Raw genomic sequence first — 22,585 nt, forward strand, 5'->3', positions numbered from 1 at the left:
ATGATTCAAACTGTTGCATGAAACAGCACTCCACTGCTACAGCAACTGAACTAGGATAATCCTTATTTTTCTAGAAATGCATTCCCTCTAAGCTTCAGTGAAAATAATTTTATATTGCTAATATAATCCTGTGACCTACTGCACGTGAATATTAGTAACACTGATGTTCAGACTGAAAACTTTAATTTTATTGTTTTCCTTTCCACCCTTCTTTTTTTTTTTTTTTAATTAGAGTCTACAGTCTGTATTCTGGCTTGTGCACTTCTTACTTAGTATATAAAGGCTGCAAAGAACTTCTACATTGCAAAAATCAAACACAAAGATAATAATATATGAGACCTGAAAACACTTAAGTGCAGTTACTACAGCCCTGTCAAACATCATGAGAACAGGTACCAGAACTATTCAATTTATAATTACCTTGATACAGAGTACGAGAGCTGGGCCAAAAGGTTATCTAAAATAGCCATTGTGAAAGAGCCTAGAAACAAGGACACATTGGCAAAGAGGGAAGGACTATATTCCATGCTCTGTTTGAAAAGTCCCCACCTGCAGTTCTACTTGGGGACAAGAAAAAAAAACCAGGTATTTAGGGATTCTTCCACAGTACACAAAGTGTTTACATTTCCACATACATTGTGTACTATATCCCATAGTCCTAGAATGGAAAGGAATATGAGAAGAAAGAATAAAAGCAAGGTATGGGAAAGGCAATGTTGAGCAATAGGAGACTCAGAGAATATTCAGGACCTGTTGCAATGGATATTAACACAGAACTAGAAGATTAAAAAGAGGAATGTATTTAAACTCCTGCAAAGTTAATAAAGATTAAACTACAAAGAAAAGTCCTAAAGACAAAACTTAAAATTTCCAATAAGCTTGGTGTATTAGGATGTCAACCCACACCATCACCTAAACCTTCCTTTACATAAATATCCTAAGGATTTCCAGATCCTCGTGATCCACAGGTCACTCAAAAGACATTGCAATCAACTCCCCATATCCCACTGGGCACCTGTTTTCCTGGGATCCAGATATACACACAGACAAGAGCAAAGTGAAGACATCAATCACTGCCATCTCTGCAGATAAAGACACAGCTCTGGATTTGCTCTTCTATAACCTCGCTGTGCCCACAGCAGAGAAGTTATTTATCTGCTTTTTGGAGAGATATAAACTCATAATTAACAGGTAGCTCCAGTGACCCTACTTACACTGCAAATATGGAAATGACACACAGCAAATGCCTGTCTTTGACATTTATAAATGCTCCAACTTACCATGTATGGCAACAATCACTACTTCAGCACAGGGTTATTAAAGAAGACTTTTCAGCTCCATATGTTATACATGGCTCAGGAACTGGCTTTGTTTTGTTTTACAGTGTGAACTTCATTATCTGAGACTGGAAGGAAAGGGGATTTACAAAGCAGCAACTGCTAACTCACCAGGTCAGCTTTTGCAGCATATTCCAAAAATCAAACTTGGTTAATCTGATGGCAGTGGAAGTATTTCTATTGACTCTAATAAGCTTTTGCTAAGCTCTTTTCTAAACTCCAATTAGCACTTCAGAACATGCTCACCTACAGGACAGCAAGCTTGCCTTCATTCTGCATCACACCACTAACAGCACTGCTAATGAAATTCCAGCCATAAGAATCAGATCTTTCCTTGGATTTGCAGGTGAAAACTGACTGTAGAGTCTAACTGATAATAAGTCATGGGAAAGCCTTAAAAAATAATAATTCAGACTGTGTCCCTTTAGCCCTAATTTCTGATTATCTACAATATTTAGTTTTTCTCAAACTGAGAATATCTGCTCAAAAGTTAATATAGACAAACTTTCTGCTGTCGTTTTTTACAGTCCTCTCTTGTAAAGGACTAATACTTACAAGACCTCATGTGATCCTGAAAATCAAGGTCAGTTGGATAAAATGCTAGGGAAGGAGGTAGGATGACTAAAGAGATGAAGTGAAATGGGATTTCTCATTTAAGGGGGCAGCAGCATCCCCCCTGCAACTCTCCATGAAGACAGTTGGTTAAGAAAAAGCGAAGCTCTCTCTCTCTCTCACACTTCTCAGCTGGTGGGTATATTTGTAATGCAGCATTATAAAAAATTGGCATTGGCCCCATATGTTGCATGTGACTAGCAGAGCTTATTCAAATTAGCTGGTACTAAAGTACATAAGTACTAAAACATACAAAACAGAAGACAAAGTCAGGCAGCTCCTTTTATCACTTGCACAGTTTCTGTAAATACCCACTCTTCCATCTCACCCCTATGGCAAGCAATGAAATTCAAATTACAAGAATACTTAACCATAACATTAAAGGTTTCAGGATAGTTTTAGGTACACACCAGCTTTGAAAACATTTTCACTTCTGCTCCATAGATCATTTAAAAATCCTGTTTGCAAATCCCCATTTAAGACATCAATCTTTGGAGAAGGGAAGGAGGACTAGTGGAAGTAGCCCTTTGGCATTTAATATTTAATGTTTTGCAACTGCAATCAATCTCACTCAGAACACAGCATGCATTTGAGTTGTTACACATTGGCTTTCTGTGTGGAAGTTGAAAAAAACTAAATGAAGCACGGGGGGAAGAATGTACTTATATATTCTTGGTTATAATGATTGTACAGTGCCACGAAAATGGAGGACAACAACAGTTACTTAATTGATTTTGCAAGTACAACAGGATAAATTCAATGTGGTCCTGAATTACCTTATCAGATGTTGTTACTCTTTCATGGATGTCCCACTCTTCATTGTCTTCACTGTTCATAATCTTCTGTGCCCATGTATGTCAAACAACCTGCTACCCCTTAAAAAAATGATATTTCTTATTAGTTGCAAAGAATAAAAGTGAGAGTTTCATTTTGTACTCGTTCTAAAATGCCACATTTTAATGCAGTGATGTCAGAAGAGACCCTGAAGTGTGTTTTCTTCCATTATCAAGGAGTCCTGCAGAGGTTGGGGTAGGGAGAGTTTGCTTCTGCCACATGAGGAAAAGGCTGCAGAGAATATTTTTTGGGAGCCAAGAGAAACGAGAGATGGGCTTCCTCTCTGGAGCAAACCTTGAAGGAATGGTCTAAACCCTTCTGTAAGGATTACATGTATCTGCTCCTGGATGGAACAAGAATGGATGCAAAGGTTACAGTAGGTATTTCTGCCTGACTGCTCAACCTCTCCCTGCGGGAGTCAGATGCCAGGAGAAACATTCAGGATCCACTTAGTTCTTCCCAAACCATTTTTGTGATATTTTTGTTTGGTTTTGAGGGATTTTAGTTGTTTTGTTGGGGTTTTTTTGGGTTTTTTTAAAGGTTTTGATTTTTTTTTTAAATCTCTATCCCATCTCTGCTTCCCTATCCAAAGAATAAAACCTGAGCACACAGAGCATTGACTCCTGTCCTTCAGCTGGATTTTGGTGCCACCAGCCAGTGTCCTCTCTCCCATGTGACAGCTCAAGCTGACACCAGCTCTGTTTCATGAACAGCTAAAGACACCTTCACCATACAAGCAAAATGCCACCACCTCAAAAATCTTCATCCTTTTCTACATATATAAAAACCACCCTTTTAGTATCAGGGTTTACCCAACACCAGTTACGATCCCTACCCAGATTCCTCCGTCAGACTAACCCTCCTTATCCTCCTTCCTTGTCACCTGCACTTAACAGGATCAGTCCCAGATCATTTCTCACAGCCTGGACTCAGTGTTATTTCATTAATTCTTTGTACACCTCTCTCTGACCTTTCATTTCCTTTGGCTCCAGCCTTTAGTGACAGGCCCCTTGTCCTGCGTGAGCACTGCAATATAACAAACAATAAACCCATTAAACACTTAATTGTACAGCAGATCACACAAACCCAACTGTGACTCCTTTCTCCTGCAACCAGAACAGTTACATGAACTGTGCAGCTTTTAGTTGAAGTTAAAATTTCTGCCACTTAATGCAACATGAAATCGTGCTTTCCTGACGATGCCTCAAAGAAGGGGATGAAAAAAAGCTCTTTTCATCCCTCTTATGCGCATTTTCCAAGAGCTTTGCTTCCCAAGATAAAGCAATACAAGGTCTTCAGATATGCTCCCAGCCCTGCACAAAACTGCACTGCCATGACCTAATTTGATCACATTTCTAGCCTTGTTTTTTTCGCATAGATGATCAGTCGTTCACCTTTTTTTTTTCCTAAATTTTTGCATGATTTTCACTTTAAAACCCACACATTTTTTATTAGCTGATGCAAATTAGAACTGCACTGACTTCACAGACTACAGACAAGGTAACAGATTGCTCCACTAAAAAAGTAACAAGCTTTTTCCCCCCAAAGGAAAATTAGCTGCATATGGCAAGAGTAAGATCTGCAACTTTAATAAAAAGAAGTCATATTTAGTAAAAGTAAAGCTCTCTCACTCAATGACTAAACAAAGTTTGCTTAAAATACTAATAATTATAGTAGAAGCAGCACTAAATAAAAATAAGACAAACATCTTCATTATCTATTGATAATGTCTCATGTTGTCAAAGAGATCTTAGACTTTTCTACATCAATGTGTCACTTCTTTAAAGTCACTGCAAACATCATGTGGAAAATTTATTCCAACATATGTATGTACTTACTTTAAAGAAAGTTAAAGGTTGCTACCAAAAGCAAGACCTTAAAATGAAGCATTTTGCTCATTGAGATGCCGTGACAGACAGACCTGACTCCTAAATCCTGAGATCACACACCCAAGAGCTGAATAAGGACCATAATTTCCTGATGTCAGCCTAACTGTACAACAAGGAAAGTGCACCATTATAAAGGACATTTAGCATCTGGCATAGACCTAATCAGTGTAGATCTCAGTTGCCTGTGGTTGAAGCATTCCAAGACATTTAAATCAAATAAATAAAAGGAAAAAGAAAGCCCTGTGGAATAAGGATAATCACATCAGCCTTCATTAGTCTCACAACTCACTTCTCCCACCCATTTCAAAACTTGAACAAGCTGAATGTGTTCTCACTCAAAAGGCATTTTAAAAATGGTCAATATATATCTGACAAAGAAACTAAACACACCCTCACCTTCATCTGTCACTCAGCCTCCTATATCAGGAGCTCTTCGGACAAGAGAATAAGGCAAACAATTATGTTATTATTTGCATTCTCATATCACAATCACGAAGTTTGCAAATAACATGTGAAATATTAAAATTTCCCAGAGACTTAAAACCCTGAATATATTTTCTATTAGATGTTCCAAGCTACACCCCAGACAGACATCAAGCGAGGTATCTGAGTGGCTGAGATGAAAATCACCAAGCAACACATGGGAATTGCTGGGTCTGAAAGCAATGAGTTAACAGTGCATGAATCCAAAACATCACAGAGGAACTGCTACTTCAAAGGCAAGAAGCCTTCACTCTTCACAAGCTGTCATTAAAAGTTACACATTTCTCCTCAGAGCTCCTGTGATTCCATCTAGTAGCTTGGACACACTAAATTTAAAATAACCAAAAGAGTTAATCTGCAAGTCCCCCACCAGCTTCAGGTGTTTGCAGCAGGGTGGATGGTGGTGTTACATACTAATAAGCAGCTGTTGTGTTTTCTGCAGGTGGGTGGAACCAAAGCACAGAGGTGTCATTTTACCAATGATTATCCATTTCACAGACAGGTTGGGAAGTCTGACTTCTGGGCCTGATGGAGAACCAGAGAAACCACCCAGCTCAGGTACCTTCAGGACTGCAAACCTGAAGGAAAGCTCACCTTGAGAAAGCACACCAGCTATTAACCATCCTCACTCATACACTGGCAAGCTTCACCAGGGGCAGAGCCCAGTAAAATCCTGCAATTCCTTCCAAATCCAGGACCTCAGTGCTAATGCTAAAGCAAGGCCTTAGGGATCTTTTTCAGGAGAGAATGCTGCTGCATGGTTCACACAGCCAGAGCCTCCTCCCTCAAGATGTGCACTGACAAACTGCAGGGAGCTTGGAGATCCTCTTGTAGCAAGCAAAAAATACAAATTCTCCTCCAACTTACAGTGGTGCTGCTATTAAGTTTTAAACTGCAGAAGTCAGATGAAAGCTTAGCCTTAAAAATAATAATTTGTATTAAGTGCCATTGACTAAGATTTAGGTATTTTACCATGACTTTCTATCATTAAAGAACTCAAACACCAATATTGCATAGAATGACAGAGGCAGGAACCAATGGCCAGGTCAAACCACATCAAAGCAGTCACTTCAGCACTAATACTCAAAGCATGGCTGATGAACAAACTGAGGCCTGCTTAAAGAGTTTGTGTCATGCAATGTTCTCTGTATTTGATATGTATTTCTATTTAATACAGCCTAGAAGAATACAAGTGGACAAAATCTGTGGGATGTCTTCAGTGGATAAAGCAAGATTTTCACTGGTATAATATCATTCTATAAGCACTGCTGGAAGAATGGAAAACTGTCTCTCAAACAGCACATCACCTTTAAGGGTTTAGAACTCACAATAAGGCAAAACAAAACCAAAATGAGCCTACAGCCTGAAGACTAAAACTTTGTCTATACTTGCAGTGTGCTGCATTTCTTCCAGAGATCAAGAGCAGGACTTCAGCATAACATCAAACTCTGAGCCCTGTTTCGACCATGTGCAAATTTCTGCCAGAAGTTAATTCCCTGATTCCTATGAACTCAGTTCCAGTCTCTGCATCTGAATCAAACTCTGCTGCACTGGCATTTCACATCAGGAAGGAGCTTCCAGAATCAAATGAAAACTTACACGTCCTTTTGTGAATAAATCCCAAAGATCTCATGACTTCTCGGCCCCCTGTTGGAAAAGCTCCAGCCCTGACATGAGATGCACTGGATGGTTGTGGAGAGGGAGTTACAATAAACCAAATTCAGATGAAAGAGCTGTGCCATAAATACAGTGATGAGTTCATACTGATGCACATCTGTCCCACCTATTAGCACAAAAACCCTTCCTGCAACCACACTGGGCATGTCCACATGTTCCACTATTACTTGTGGGTTTGTGGTGTGTTATCAAAATAACATGCAGTATTTCTTCTCTGTACTTTCAAAATGCCAGAATTTTTTGCACTTGTGTTACAGAGGGATTTTTCTATTTAATCCTTGACACGTAGCAGCTACTTTTTGTCATATGCTGAAGACATCTCTACTGGAAAAATGATCCAGCCTTGACCAAGACTGTTGGCAACAGGTCCTGCTCCTTCCCCTGCAGCTAATGCTCAAAAATAGCTGTTTGCCAACAATGACCAATGTTTTGGTACAGTCAGTGACATCTCTGAAAACACCACAAAGACCAGAGGGACCCACACAGAGGGTGTATGTGCAAAAACAACCAACTCACCTACATTTGAAACAGATTAGAACGGATTCAGGAATTTTTCTGCATTAAGACAACACTCAGAAACTCCACCATTTGAAGCTCACAACAGCAGGATGCAGCAAAAGGCTGACTGACATCACTCACCCCCCCACTCTCTGTCTTAGAACCCATCTCCTCATCTCACCACGTAAAACAGGCAATTCTCCCAAAGAACAGCCCTCCCCCTGAAACAGAACCTTCCTCCTACCAGCAGCATTGGTTTGGATGACTCCTTCCATTATTTCCCTCAAGCACCTAACAGCATTATCTCCTTCTGCGATCTCAGCCCAAAAAAGTAACCACTCGTAAACAAGCACCACCCAATTAAATGAATTTCAATTCCTGCAGCTCCGTTACAACACACACACAAGTGACCCAGGCAGGAGTTGGGTCTGACTAAACCAACAGAACGCAATGACCCAGCCCCAAAAAGACATTAGAATCAAAGCAGAAGCAAATCCACTGTTGAACCCATAAATCTGTGAAAAGGCTTTAAGAAAAGACCCTTTTAACAACCCAGAGCGAAGTAATTTTAAGTGACATTACGGAGATGGAGTCACAACAAAAACATTAAGTAGAAATCCATAAGCAAAATAGCGTTTGCAGATTAATTTTAGAAAATTATGAAGTGTTACCAGAGGAACTGTGCTTCAAATGGGCTTCAGAGCTTTCAAACTTTAAAAGGTCAACAGCAAGTAGGTTTTAAGAGAACAAAGAAATCTAATGCTACCTATTGAAATCCATAAAAACACAACAAGAGGCCCCAATCCCAGCCAAACCATGTGTCTAGGGATGACTCTGAGAGTCTAAATGAATCATCACCTTACTGGGGGGTTTTTTTGAGTGCTGTTTTCTCTCTTCTGTCTTATTTCATTCTTTGGAGTCACAATTTTTAATTCTCCTTTAAGGCAGCTTAAACCTAAAAAAAATAAAAGTAGAGCTGAGCCACGCAATTACGTAAAAGAGAGGAATGAAAAGCAGAAATACAAAATACAAAAGCAATAGGAAGAGCCTTCAAAAATTTGGAAGGGAAACGGGTTATCCACCAAAAATCGGGATGTCTCCTGGAGAAGGAGGGCACTCTCCCGAGATATGCGAAGGAGTTGGAGGGATAACAACGGCAGGAGCTGCCCTGTCAAGGCAGCTCCTGCGGGGAATGGAAGTACCGACAAGTGCCGGAGAATGGGACAGGAAGTAACGCAGAAAGCCGAGCTGCTGGGAAACCGAACCGCCGCCGTGCTCGCCGGAGTTCACGCTCCCGGAGCCGCCACCGCTCGCACACGACACACAAACAGACACACACAAAAACCCGGCCGAGCGCAGCCCCCAAGGCCCCGCGGCCGCCGCCGCACCGGGGGCTGGGTACGGGGAACCCCCCTCCGCGGGCAGCCCCGGGGGCGGCCCGGAGCGCGCCGGGGGGGGGCTCGCAGGGGCGGCGGGGCGGCCGCGCACCCCCCCACGGGGAGGGCGGCCCCTCGGAGCGGGCACGGGGGCTGCCCGCTGCGGGCGAGGGGAGGCCATGGGGTCGCGCCCCCCCACCCCCGCTCCCCGCGCCGCGAGGGGCAGCCGGGGTTACCTGCGTGACCCGTGTGGCGGTGCCGGGCGGGGCGGGGCGGGCCGGGGGGCCCGGGCGCGGCCGCCCCCCGCGCTGGCGGCGGCGGCGGGCGGGGGGTCGGGGGGGCCGAGCCGAGCGGGGACACTTCGCTCCGGGCCGCCCCCCTCGGCTCGCGGCGGGGTCGGCGGGCGGGCACTGACCCGCGCCGCGGCCAATCCGCGCCCGCCGAGCCGGCCCCGCCCCCGCCCGCGCGCCGGGCGACGCGTCCCGATTGGCCCGTCGCGCTGACGGCGGGCCCGCCCCCCCGCCGCGCGCGCCGCCGCCGCGCCCCCATTGGCCCGCAGGGCTGACGGCGGCCACGCCCACCCGAGGACCCGCCCCGCTGCCGTAAAGCCGAGGGGGGAAAGGGGAGGAGGAGAGGGTTTGCGACAGGGGGTGGCGGCGGTTCTGCCGCTGTGACGGAGCGGAGTTTGGGCCTTGCGGTGCCGCCGGGGGCGGGTGAGTGGCGGCCGTTGCCCGGCAGGGGCGGCGGGGCCAGGGCAGGCCCGTGCGAGCCGCGGCTCGGGGTGACTAAGCGGGGCCGCGGGCGCGCGGGCTGCGGGGCTGAGGGGCAGGGCCTGGAGTGAAAGGGCAGGGCTTGTGTGTTGTAGGCGTGGTTTAGCGCGAAAGGGGCGGGGCCCTGAGAAGGCATGGGGCGGGAGTGGAGTGAAAGGGGTGGGGCGTGAAGGGGCGGGGCCTTGGGGCGCGAGGCGGGGGCGGGAGGGGCTGAGGGGGAGCCCTGAGGGGGGACTGGGAAGGGCTGAGGCGCCTCCGGCGGGCCCGCCAGGCTGAGAGTCTCGGGGCTTCCTGGGGCGAGAAGCCGCATTGTTGGAGGGGCAGGAGGGCTCAGACGCCCTCAGGAGGAGCTGTGGAGGCTCTGGAGAAGCGGCACGTCCGTGCTCGCCGGGTGTCCCCGACAGCCAGAGTTCCTCCCATTGCCCAGCCTGGCATTGCCAGTGTGAGAGATAAGGGGCCATTGAGGTGCAGATTGTTGAGAGATGAGCCTACGAAGTCACTGCAGGTACAGGTAGTTCAAAGAGTGTTTTATTTCTTAAATGCTTCAACCACTTCATTATGAGGAAACGCAGAACCTGCAAACTCCCGCCCAAAAGTCACGGGCTGTGGTTTCATTTTGCCTTTTCTAATTTTTTTAATGAAAAGAGAGTGGGGTGTTTGGATAGTTTGTTTTCTCCCACTTGCTACTCATGCGGTTAACATTTAATAGTATATATAACAGGGGAAAAAATAATACAGGCACTTGACAATAGATAATTACGCCTCTTCAGTAATATCTCTGAGTAATTGTGTGTCATCATGAGCTGTTTTGTGTTAGTAAAAAAAAAAAAGGAAAATGTGGTATCAACAGTGTTACTCCAATTAAATTAGGAAGGAATCACCCTGTGAGGGTGGGGAGGCCTGGCACAGGTTGCCCAGAGGAGCTGTGGCTGCCCCATCCCTGGAAGTGTCCAAGGCCAGGTTGGAGCAACCTGGGATAGTGGAAGAGGTTCCTTCCCCTGGCAGGGGGTGGAAGGGGATGAGCTTTAAGGTCCCTTCCAGCCCAAACCATTCTGTGATTCTGTGAAATCAATTTTCATTACTTTCTTCTAAATTAAATGTCCCGCCTTGTAGAAATACATGTATTTTATAACTCTGATTTAGGATATTCCGGAGGTGTTTGCAACCACCATCTGAGTTTTCATCTTCAGTTCCTTACAACCTTTCCCACCAAGTTTCTTCTCTCATTCTGTTTGCAGCCCCACTTGACTTTGGCTTTCATTTTAAAGCCTTATTAATCATGAAAATAACATAAAGCAAAATATTTATTTGGGATTTTTTTTATCGTCTGTATAGTTCTCCTTTCTGTCTTTTGCCTGATCTATATATAAGGTTTTTGAAGTGCTTCCTGTTGTTTATGCAGGAGTCTGGCACTGTGAGGCGTTACCTTAATTGGTTTTTAGATGCTGTCATGAATAACTCAGATAAATAATACAAGTGAGGGTTGGAGTTGTCATTTCTTGTGTATGGATACGATTCCTTTTCTTTACTCTTCAGCTTTGAGCTTTTCACGGTGCTCTCTTGCCGTGCCTGAAACAAATTTAGTCCTTGTCTGATGTTTTCTCCCTCTTTGAAGTAAATTTCCTCAAAATAAGCCCCCTCATTTTTCATTTCCTTTTGTGACTTACACTTGTGAGCTGTTGTCATGTGTGAGTGAGTGAGACATATCTTAGAGATGTTTTTATAAAGTAATTAATGGTAGAACATAAATGTGTTATGGTAGGATCAGGAAATCACAGTCATTATCATGTGAAGGAAAATGTCCTAGAAAAGGTGTGAATCTCTGCTGCTTTAACCACCTGGCTGGATTGTGTGAATTTGTGCAGGAGATCTGTCCATTTACCACACAGGGTGATAATTCAAGTTGATCTTGAACACAGAAGTAAATGTGTTGAGATAATTTCATTTTATTAGGTATTAATTTAGGACGAAATAAAACTCAAATATAGGAACAACAGCCATATAAAATATTCACAGAGTGATTGCTGCAGAAATTTTATGAGGTTTCAAGTCATAAATTTCCACCTCAAGTAGAATTCCAAAGAGATTCTGCAAACGAAGGAGGAATTTAGTGCCTGAAGTATCAGATTTATTCTTAACATCTAAAATGTGGAATATGGGAAGGAATGGGGGAAGGATTCCTGGTCCTATTAGGTGAGGAACATGCTGGAACATTTTGGATTTTTCAGCTCAGCCATTGCTGGATGTGCCTTTAAAAATACCACACCTGAGTGAATCATAGGTCACTCCTGCAGGCAACTTCATGCTCTCAAATTTTAGATTCTCTTCTGAAGGAAATGCTTCTGGATGGTGGAAGAAATGAGGAGTCTGAGTAGCATATCTTGGTCTAACTCTAATCCTTTGGGAAGCTATTTTGTCAGTGTGTGCTTCAGTTGCACTTAAAAAATCAGGTGGTAAAAATGCAGGTGTAATTCTCAGTGTTTGATGTTCTTTTAAGAACTTGTGAAGATTATAAACTAAACCAAAAATGCCTCACACACTGACTTTGCAGTTTCATTCTTTTCTTATATTCTGCTAAGAAGAAATAGTAATTTAAAATATTTGATCTGATGATAAATAACCTTTAGAATTTCTTACAGGTTGGAAGAATGAGCTGTTTTGTTCCTTTGGTAAAAAAGGAGAAATGCTACATTTAAATAAAAGCCACATACAGATGGATGGCTGCAGGAGCCTGCCTGGAAGTCTCCCTGGTTGATTATGCCAGACTAGAGATGGCAATCCAAAAATCATGCAAAAAGAGAATTCCTATAAGCAGCTGAAGTCCCACTCCCAACTTCTCCACAGATGAAGGTAACGAGTTTGTTTGTTGTTTTTAATTAAAAGAGTTCTTGTTAGAGAACATGTTAAAACTGCCCTAAAAAGATAAATACTACAGATGAGCATTGCTCTTAATATAGGTGAAAAAGAAACTCTGATGTTCTTAAGCATATTTGTTTTCTGGGCAGATGGGGTATCTGTCTGGCCCTTTACATTTGTGGGTGCTCACACTTCAAGGAGAGATTTGAATTCTTAATTGCTCTTCTTTCTAAACTCTAATGAATGTTCCAGTGCTGGGATTGAAAGATATGTTCCACTGACATGAGGATAAAGACTTTTTTTTTTATACCTTTTCTGAATATGGTTAAGTATTTTTATTGGCACTTAGTAAGTTTTACACTTTGATTTGAAAGTATTTTATAATTTGCAGCTTCACAGTCACTGGGCCCTTAAGATCAGCCCATCTTGAGCCTGAGTGCAGGGAAAATCAAGACTTGTCTTTGGTTTTCGTTTGTTTGAGAGATGTTGCCATCTCCAGCCTTAATGGGGCACTGAACATTTGCAGTTTAAATTTTATGCCTGTTTTTGGAGGCACAAAAGAATTTAGGTCTTAGTAGTTTTAGCAGTGTAGAGAAAGGATTTGATCCAAGTTCTCGTATCTTTAGCAGTAGTCCCCAGTAATAGTAACCTTTGGTTTTATTTCCAGCAAAGTCATTTTAGTGTCATTAATATAATATTGGAACTGTAAACTTCTTCCCAGCATGGTAATTCTTCATTTTAATATCTCACTGGGACAGTTTTGTGCAGCTGAATTTGCATTTTCCAAGTAAGTTTAATAATGGTAATATTAACTCTAAAAATGTGTGTTGTGCTTCTGTTATTTTCTAGTTGCTTGTTAAGTTCAGTAACAGCAAAATATTTTATTTCTAGGTAACTTCAAACAGAAATGCCCAGTGGTGCTTCAGTTTTTATTGCTATGAGTGGTGACACAGAGCATTTTCTGGAACATTGCATGCCCTCATGATGAAGATCTCCCTCCTGCAGCAGATGTACCAGGATGTCCTGGCAGGAATTCCCTTAGCCAAGGAAAGCCATCATTATTCCTCTTTGCTTACTCTGAGTGTTGAGCAGCCAGCAGGAGGAGATGAATCCTGTCACCAGAGGCATCTCCCACCTCCTGCTGGTTGTGCTGGGAGCCATCAGGACACTGCTATGGTTGTCCCTGCAGCAGGTGATTTATCAGCCACCTTTGCCAACATGAGCTCCTCGTTCTGTCCCCGAGAAGTGATGCTGCTGCAGTTAACCCTGATCAAGATGATGGTGGCTAAAGCAGAGTCCCAGCAAATCGAATCCAGCACGAGACTGAAGTACTGTGAGATCTTTGTCCTCCTTCTGAAGGAGGCAAAAACTGACTCAAAACTGGTAAGCTTTGTAAACTTGTGAAAGACTTCTGTGAGAGAAGGAAAACTAAAAAGGAACGTGCCTTAGATGCTTTTCCTCTCCACGTGTCCCCAGGTTTCTCTGCTCGGTCCCCGCGATCGGCTCTTATCCCACATGGCTTCCCAAAGTTTGGCAGCCCTGGTGTTTTTCCAGCTGAAGGAAGAGGTGAGTGTGGCACAGCTTCATAACTGAAAAAATGACTGAGCCTGCAGGTTTCTCCATTTGACACTACAGCAAGTTTTTATAGTGTTTGTATTTTCCAAGAAGCTTAAGCTGTATTAGGAGGAGCCTGGAATATGGAAAGCAAGGAGATCAGATGCGTAGCAGAAGTGTGGAATGTCTTATATATAAAAATCTGAGATTTCATGAAACTCTTTTAGGGTAAAATGTGTGTAGATGACAAGAAATACTCTCTTTAAGGTTGCAATACAGGTATTTCATATCAATATTTTTACAGTTCCTTGATATTTGTTAGGTGATGCAGTAGATAACAAGTGACAACCTCTTGGAAGTTAATCAAATGTTTTTCTGTATTTTCTTGTTTGAATATTCCAAGTTCTTGAGGTTTTTTTGATGTATATTTAGTGAATATATATTGCAGCTTCCACAGTAGCATCTCTGAACATAGATTTATCTCAGAACTATGTTTGTAATATTTCTTGCCAAGTTGTCTGGGTCTGGGAGTTATGAATTCAGATATGATCTGTTTACAGCATTATCTGATTTTGGGTGGGTCACATGGCATGGGGAGTTTTGGTTTTCCCCTTCTGGAACATCCAGATAATTTCTATTGCATTGCTTGTGTGACTTCATGTTTGTAACCAGAGGCCTAAGTATTTTAAAGGCATTGGACAGAGAGATTGTTTCTGCCTGTGTTTTGTCTGTGCCTACATTTGAATCTTTTTACTGTACAATTTAAAATCATTGGTGTTATGATTTAATTTAATTTGCACAGCAATTGGAAACATATGTGATTTGTTTTTTGAATCATTTTTCTTAGAATGCATTAAATGTCACCTGGCTCAGCTTCACTCTGAACACTCTCCTGGGATTTCCCGGGAATACCCCCGTTGCAGATTGCCTGTGGACTCTGACAGCGATTATCAAGGAGACCCTGAGAGACGCGGTTTTACCCAAAGCAGGTACCGGGGCGATTTTGTGACGGTACCGCCAGGGGGAGCGATATCACCTGGAATTCATCGGGAGCGTGGGCTCTGGAACACCCATTCCCTTCCTTTGAAAGGGGGGTATAAAGTGCTATTAAGATGTACTGGTTTAAACATACTTAAAATCTGAAAGTAGTCCCAACACTTACTTTTACTCCTTATCCACTGATTTATCTGATCGTGTTACACATCAGCTCAATAATGTGTTTTTTGTTGCCACAGGGGTTTTGAAGAAGTTGTTGACTCCTCTTGATGCTGTGCTTGAAGGATTTTATAATGCCATCCTGTTCCATCATTTTGACAGTCACCACTATACTTCAGCTTATTCTGAAGCTACAACCAACCTGATCAGTTTTATAGATCTGCTGGAAGCACTTTTGGCCTCCAGAACTGAACTGGAATTACCACTGAGGTGCCAGAGAGTGTTGTTTTTGAAAGTTTCTTATATCCTGAACCTCATTAGCTCGTCAATTCCCTATGTAATCAAGAAGAAATTCATTTTGCTCCTTAAAAAATGTGTCCTTCACAAGTCTAGAGAAGATGCTAGAAGTGGATCAGTGTCCTTACAAGCCCTGCCTTTGTGTGAGGATGTGCTTGCACTGAGCAATGCTGTTCTGCAGGTTGTGAGTTTAACTTGGCTTAATCAGGTCCCACTCGATGAAAAGTCCAGCTACTTTGGAAGCAGTGAACCTGCTCCTGGAGATGATCCTCGAGGTGGTTCTGACCAAACTGTTCTCAGAGCCTTAAGTCTGGTTGTGCTTAAAGCACTGGAATTCAAGATTCACAACGCAGCAGCAGAAGCAGAAATCAAAGGTAACAGTCCTTTTTTAGTTTTGTTCGTTAAGCAGAAAGTCTTAAAGCTTTCAGATTTTGTAATCGGAGCTCATTAAGGCTGTAAATGATTTCAGCTGAATTAGTGGTGATGGGAGGGAGGAAGGAAAGAGAAGACCCACCCAAGGAACCTGCTGGTGCTGTGTCCTGCCTGACTGGTTGTCTCCTTGCATTTTATCCAGTCCCTGCAATTTAGGGGGGCTGGAAACAGCTGCATTTGGGATTGAAAACTTTTCCTGTTTAGAACATGTGTTAATACTTGAAATAGCTGAGCCAGATTGGGAACACCAGGCTCTTCTCCAGCTGGAAAAGAAGTGAGTCCATAGCACAGGCATCTGTTCAGGGTGGGGAACTGAAAGGAACTGCAGGTAACACTCTTCCCTCTCTAACATGGAGGTAGAACTTTATTTTATTGTATTTATTGTATATATGTATTTATTTTATTGGAAGTACAAGGCATTACTGTCAGACAAGTAATTTAATGAGGCAAAACCAACAGTGTGATAGAAAGGTAAATAAAAATAATGAAGCTCCAAAATAAGGCACAGGGAAATTCTGGGACTTATCATGTAATCATAGAGGGGACCTTAAAGATCAGCCAGTTCCAAGCCCCCTGCCATGGGCAGGGACACCTTCCACCAGACCAGGTTGCTCCAAGCCCTGTTCAGCCTGGCCTTGGAGAGACTCCCAGGGATGGGGCAGCCACAGCTTCTCTGGGCAACCTGTGCCAGGGCCTCACCACCCTCAAAGGGAAGAATTCCTTCCCAATATCCCATCTAACCCTGCCCTCTGGCAGTGGGAAGCCATTCCCCCTTGTCCTGTCCCTCTAGGCCCTTGTCCAAAGTCCCTCTCCAGTGCTCTTGGAGCCCCTTTAGGCACTGGAAAGGGCTTTGAGGTCTCCCTGGAGCCTTCTTTTCTCTAGGTGAACACTCCCAGCTCTCCCAGCCTGGCTCCAGAGCCAGAGGGGCTCCTGACTTTGGAACCTTCTCCAGGCTGAACACCCCAGCTCTCCATGTGTCCATGTCACCCCATGTGTCCATGGCAGAGGTGTCCAGCCCTCAGAGCATCTCTGTGGCCTCCTCTAGACTTGCTCCAACAGGTCCACATCCTTCTTATGTAAAGTGGTTGTGTCCTTCACCCTGACTGATGGGTCTGTCCCTTCAATTAGTAGGTGTGAGCATACCTTGAGCATTCCTCTCATACCTCCCTGAGTGTGTTTGTCCTGAGCTCAGGGATCAGACTGGGAGAAGGGCAGATGCCACGAGGCAGCAGCGGGGTGGGATGGCAGGGAATGTGTTCCTGGGGGGAGAGGACACGGTGCTGTGTGGCCCTGGGAGCCTGGGAGCAGCCCTTCTCCTTGCTCTAATGAGGCTGTGGGGTGAGGCTTCTTGCCTGAGAGACCTTCCTGGAATCCCAACTTCCCACTCGCCTTTTTCCATCTGGGAGCACACGATGCGCTTCTGATGCTGTGCTGGGTGAATGTGGACGTGCAGATTCCATGATCAAAGCAGAGTGCTGTCCTGGATTGCATGGAAAACATGGAAAGGCAGTTTCAGTTCAGTTCTGAAGCAGTGCTTCCAGTCAGATACAAGGGAGAACGGGCACTCCTGTATTTATTAGTTATAAATTTTTTTTTTTGCCACATATTTCTTTCTAAACAAGGCTGCAGTTTTACAGCGTTTTAAATGCACTGAGGCATTTTAATGCGAGTTCTAGATGTTATTTAAACGCGTAGCTAAAATGTTATTTTACCTTCTATATTTTTGCACTGTTTAGGAAGCCTAAAAGTCACTTTTTAATTCATCTGTGCAAAAGAGCCACAGACTTCTGTAAGACAGCTTCTGACACTTTTTCCAGATTTTGGAACATGTTGTATTTGTGGTGTCGGTAGCGTTCTTAAAGTTTTTAAGTATTGTAGAGAATATTTAACTTATGATCCACCTCCTGAAAAATGTATATATTGTCTAAGAACAAGTGAAAAGAACACATGTAGGTTATATCTATTTTAGATGTCTCTGTGAAAATTCATTCTCAAAGAAAAAAGTCTCCTTTCTTTTCCAGATTCATGACACAAAAATGAGTTCTTTAATTAGATTCAAATACCCCAGCTGTCAAGAGGATTTTCAAGTTGAGAGGGAATGGTGCATCTATTTTAGTGACATTAATTGAAGTGGTTAAAACAAGCACCAAAATTCTTTAATATGGTAACTCCCCTTCCAGGAAGCTGGTTGATCCTTTTTTTTTTTTTTAATGTGAATTAAAGTGGCTTAACTTTAATTCATTCCAATTTTGAGAGTCATTTCCTGATAGCTTTGATTTATAGGGAAGAATTTCTGAATAACAGTCTGAATAATAACTATTAATAACAGAGATAATTTGATGTTCCTGTTATTTGCTAGGAGGAATAGCAAGTGTTAAAGTCAAACATTAAGGAAAATCACGTAGTGATGTAGTGAGTAAAACTGATTTCAAGGTTGCAGGAAGTTTTTCTGTTTTCTAAACATTGAATGTGTGCTGTGTTACCTCAAAAACTGATATTTAGTACCAGGATGTAGTACATTATTAGTACTGAAGATGTAAATTTTTTGACTCAAGGGAGTCTCTCTAATGATTATGAAGTTATTTTTATGAGTAAGCTACTGCACTAAAATGGCAAGAACTAACCTAGAAAATTTGATGCTGTGTCAAATCAGTTGAGCTAAGGAAAGATAAATGCATTCATGAACTGTTATTTACTGTTAATTTGAAAAATAAAAGGTGTATGGCAATGTTGTTTGACAACAAAAAAACCATATAGCAAAATTCATGGTTACTTCTTTTTTTTCTTTTTCAGGAGACTTTGAGAGTTCCATGTCCCAGCTGCTGATATTCTGGAGGAGTCACCTAAAGCCTTTCCCACAGTCTCACCCAATTGTACATCACTGTGAATGGCTCTCCTTGATTTTCATAGAGCAAGATGATGACATGTGGGAAGCTGCTAAAGCTTTATTACTCATTTATTTAAAATTGGATAGGTTAGTGTACTTTTTTTTTTGACAGAACTATGAAGAACTGTAATTTAGTGAGGCTGTTGTGATATAATTGACATTCCCATTGGTTATTTTTATATAAACCAAAGTTATTTTTGATAATTTAAAACCCCCAAACCTCAGGGCAATGTAATAATGTGTGATGTAAGAGCTGATAATTTGTTTAAGTCTTTTTTTGGATTGAAACAAGGGAGTTGTGAAACAATTTCTTACTAAATACTTTATCATATCCTGTAATTCAGGATAATTGACTTCATACCTAAAATAGTGGTTAGACAGATAAAAAGCAACACTGTTTTCTTACAACAGAGTTAAACAAGAATGGGATATTAGACTTAATCTTCAAGAATTCAAGTACTTCTGACAGAGTTTCCAAGGATTGGGCCCATAGGAATTGTAGCTACTTGATAAAAACTTAATTGCTAACAACTGAAATGTGTTCTTCATGGATTTGTTCTGGACATCCAGTGCTTCATTGTTGTTTAAATGACCATACAAGATATTATCCTAATTTATACGAGTCCCTCAAGCTTCAGGTGTGAAGATATGGAAGTAATAAAAACACAAATCCTTCTTAGACACTGAACTAAAGTAGGCCACTCTTCCAATGTGCTTAACATCCTGAAAGTGTTCAGGTTTACAAAATTATTGGTATAATATTATTTTATATTATATTAAAACACGGTTGATGTGTTGTACCTTTGATTATTCCAGGATGTTTCCTAAGGATTAGTGCCCTTTAAGCCCTGCTTTAAGTGCTGTGGCTTCCTGAACTGTCCAATCTCCAAGCCCCACGTGCCTTCATTATTTCTCTTTCTGATACAGAAACTGCTTTTTTTGATTTTTACTTTTTGACAAAATTAAAAAGAGCAAGAATACCACCTTCTGGACACAGCTGGTTTTAAAAAGAAACTTGTAAACTTCCATTTCTTTGAGTGTATTTGGTGACTTACTTTCCAGGTTACGACACGATGCTGCTGATAACTTAAGCCAAGAAGAGGAGGACTCCTGGAACATCCATACTCATGCAGGTGGATACAATCCACACTGTATCTTCTTATTTTTTCTGGAAAAGATTGCATTTGATTCCTCAGTGCTTCTAGATTTTTTGATTTCATCAGAAACTTGCTTTCTGGAGTACTTGGTAAGGTATTTAAAGCTCCTTAGAAGAGAGTGGCAGCAGTTCGTAGCTGTCTGTAACCACTTTGATACCAAACACGGCGCTTTGCAGTCCCTGTCTCCTGCCAAGCCACCCCATCCAGAAGAGCAAAGCTGTGTGAGTGATGAAGAGCAAAGCTGTGTGAGTGATGAGAGTTTGCAAAACGCCGGTTGTGAACCAGCCCCACCGACTCCGCTGTCTTTGTCTTCCTCTCCCGATTGCTGCGTGTTTACAGCAGAGCGAGGTGCTAATGAAGCCGGGGCTGACTCACTGATAAGCGCCGATAGCGCGGCTCTGCCGGGCTCCCTTCAAAGCCTCGTTAATTACGACAGCTCGGAAGGCTCCGAGTTGGAATCAGATGGAAAAGAGTGCTTGGTAAACACAAAGCAGGTGCCTGCAAACAATGAGGGTGAGAAGAGGAGAAGGGGAACTGGTTGCAGCTACACGGCTGATAACTGGAAAATCTGCACGACTGAAGTGTTGCCTCTGAAACAGGAGGGATCTCATCCCTCATCCTGTTGGACTCGTATGACGTCCTTGGATAACATCATTCCCTTAAGAATAATGCTTTATAAATCAACCAAGTGCTTGGAAGAGCTGCAACAAGCTATTTCTAGGTTGCAGAGAAGAAATCTTTTCCCATATAATCCGACAGCGTTGTTGAAACTACTGAGCCACATTGAGAAGATGAGGAAAAACATGAATCCCCAATAATCCAAAGCGTTCTGGTGGGGTTTTTTTAACTAGTGCACCAGGGAATATTTCCATGAGACTAATGACTTCTGCAGCTCATGCCTCTTGCACTAGTCAGTGTATTTAACCTCAGGCAGGATAAACATGTTTTTGGTTGACACCTTAAAAATCTACAGTTGGAGCCAGTGATATGATCCATGACCTGAGAGTCCTGGGCTTATTCATGGTATGTATGTCAGTGTACAGTATATAAGGATTAACTGTTAGGCATTCAAAATTTGATAATAAATGGCCGATGTGAAAGCACATCAGAAATACATGATACTTAAAATATTGTCAAATATACTTAATGTCATTCTATTTATGAATTCATGGCCAAATTGGTAGTGGGTTATGGACTACAGGGTGGAGTTAATGCGACACTTCACAGAATACTCTCAGTTGGAAGGGATCCACAAGGATCATCGAGCCCAACTCTTACATGAATGGCCTGGACAGGGATCAAACCCACAACCTTGGGGTTATTAACACTGTGCTCTAACCAGGTGAGCTCATCTCAGGTTCTTGACTGCTTAGAGGTTGAGCTAAATAAAATGGACAGTTTTGATGTTTATAGTGTGTGTTCAGCATCAGTGCTTGGCTCTAAGTGCACCTTCACATATGTATATTACTTTAATTAAAAGAAAAGGTAGATGTGAAACTAATGCATAAATTGTCTAATTATGGAACACTTCAGTGGAGGATTATATCTTAATTAAGTTTAGGTAGTGTAGAAGTGAAATTCCAACAGAATTTCCTGCATCCATTGTGCATTTCATGTTAAGTACAGAATGTACACTTACTAAATTTGTTAATTCAGAAAGATAATTAAAATTAAGTGACTCCAGTGCAGTGAGATGGATATTTAAGATACTAAATTATATCTTTTTTTTTATTAGATGTAATTTGAATAACCTGAAAAGTGAGTGTCTGAGAGTTTGCTTGAGGGGAGCAAGTTCAGAACAGGATGCCGCTCAGTGTGTGCATGTTGCAGGAAGGCACCTCATGTTGGGACATTTAAAGAGCAGCTTGTAGTGATCCTGCAAGGGTTGGGCAGAGGGAAAGTACTGACAACAGGAATGCTGGAAACATCTCAGACCTCCTCAGAACTGTGAGAAGGAGTTTTCCTTCTAGGATCTTCTCTTGAAGGTAAGTGCTTGGTTCTCAATCAGAACAGAGCGTGTCCTCTCTTCCATTTAAGTAGCTATTTAGTGTTAAATTAAAATAAATACTGAGGTAAGACAAACAGTGTGTGGAGCAGGTGACTGACTCACAAATCTCTGTGGCCATCTTCTAGTCTTGAGCTCTCCACTGGTGAATCAACACTTTTGGCAGGGGAAGAAAACTGGGTGAAGCTTATGGGATAATTTAGCTGGAAATTACAGTGCTCTCCAGGATGACAGTGGTAATCACTTGGGAGTTAGATGGGAAGGAGTGATCCTCTTCACTGGCCTGAAGGAGATCTGAATATTCTGAGTGTTCACTGTACTTTGGGTTCCTCCTGAGATAACTGTTGTTCAGAGGAGTGGGTGAGAATGTCCAGAAATGGAACCCTTTCAATTCATCCCTGCAGATACTTAGTTAAGAACTACCCTTGCAGTTGTCCAGGGTACAGACATGCCTGGTTTCTCTCCACTGTCTGAACTCAGTTGTGCTCTGGATGCTGAGTTGCTCATTTCTATCAGGACTAAAATCCCTCTGGGCATATTCAAAGATGCAGCTCCAGACAACTTGGGAACTTTTCAGTTCAAACATGGGAAGTGCCTTTGGCGAGGTGGTTGAGCAAGTGTTTCTCAAGATCACGACTGTAAAAGTAGGTAGGTAGGTATATTTCAGTGAAATCTTTTCCACTCTCCTCACTCCTTTTCTAATCTAGCCTTTGCTGACTAGTTTGTTTAAACTGAGCAATTCCCTTGTTTTCACTGAACACGGGAC

General features: G+C 42.5%; 3 protein-coding genes across 14 annotated transcripts in view; 2 read left to right on the top strand and 1 right to left on the bottom strand.

The window, feature by feature from the left end:
* Positions 1-8,988, bottom strand: part of ASB7 (ankyrin repeat and SOCS box containing 7) — a 31,911-nt gene extending 22,923 nt beyond the window's left edge. For 5 of the 8 annotated variants that reach the window (XR_004359320.1, XR_004359321.1, XM_032700441.1 and 2 more), the window contains exons 1-3: positions 8,943-8,988; positions 8,189-8,285; positions 2,726-2,824 (exon numbers count right to left, since the gene is read on the bottom strand). The gene's annotated coding sequence lies outside the window, so the exon portion shown is untranslated. Of the gene's footprint in view, positions 1-2,725; positions 2,825-3,666; positions 3,810-8,188; positions 8,286-8,942 lie in introns of those variants that run through there. The other 3 variants (XM_032700442.1, XM_032700445.1, XM_032700444.1) reach the window with 2 other exon arrangements.
* Positions 8,989-9,305: 317 nt separating this feature from the next.
* On the top strand, positions 9,306-20,650 carry LINS1 (lines homolog 1). 3 transcript variants are annotated; one of them, XR_004359261.1, is made up of 8 exons: positions 9,306-9,419; positions 12,116-12,326; positions 13,224-13,715; positions 13,809-13,898; positions 14,734-14,875; positions 15,122-15,712; positions 15,927-16,098; positions 18,564-18,675. XR_004359261.1 is itself a non-coding variant. In XM_032700076.1 (8 exons), the coding sequence occupies exons 3-8, from the start codon at positions 13,314-13,316 to the stop codon at positions 20,630-20,632; spliced, it is 2,319 nt and encodes a 772-aa protein (XP_032555967.1). In that variant the 5' UTR covers positions 9,306-9,419; positions 12,116-12,326; positions 13,224-13,313; the 3' UTR covers positions 20,633-20,650. The 3 variants fall into 3 exon arrangements, 2 of the variants coding, with proteins under 2 accessions (XP_032555967.1, XP_032555968.1); XM_032700076.1 differs by lacking the exon at positions 15,927-16,098 and adding an exon at positions 19,720-20,650 and having other exon boundaries at positions 18,564-18,744; XM_032700077.1 differs by having other exon boundaries at positions 15,927-16,044; positions 18,564-18,677.
* A 78-nt stretch (positions 20,651-20,728) lies between these two features.
* Positions 20,729-22,585, top strand: part of CERS3 (ceramide synthase 3) — a 46,511-nt gene continuing 44,654 nt past the window's right edge. For 2 of the 3 annotated variants that reach the window (XM_032700080.1, XM_032700081.1), the window contains exons 1-2: positions 21,042-21,156; positions 21,645-21,799. The gene's annotated coding sequence lies outside the window, so the exon portion shown is untranslated. Of the gene's footprint in view, positions 20,838-21,041; positions 21,157-21,644; positions 21,800-22,585 lie in introns of those variants that run through there. The other variant, XM_032700083.1, reaches the window with a different exon arrangement.

The sequence above is a fragment of the Chiroxiphia lanceolata genome, chromosome 12 (assembly GCF_009829145.1).
Source record: "Chiroxiphia lanceolata isolate bChiLan1 chromosome 12, bChiLan1.pri, whole genome shotgun sequence".
Taxonomy (NCBI): Eukaryota; Metazoa; Chordata; class Aves; order Passeriformes; family Pipridae; genus Chiroxiphia; species Chiroxiphia lanceolata.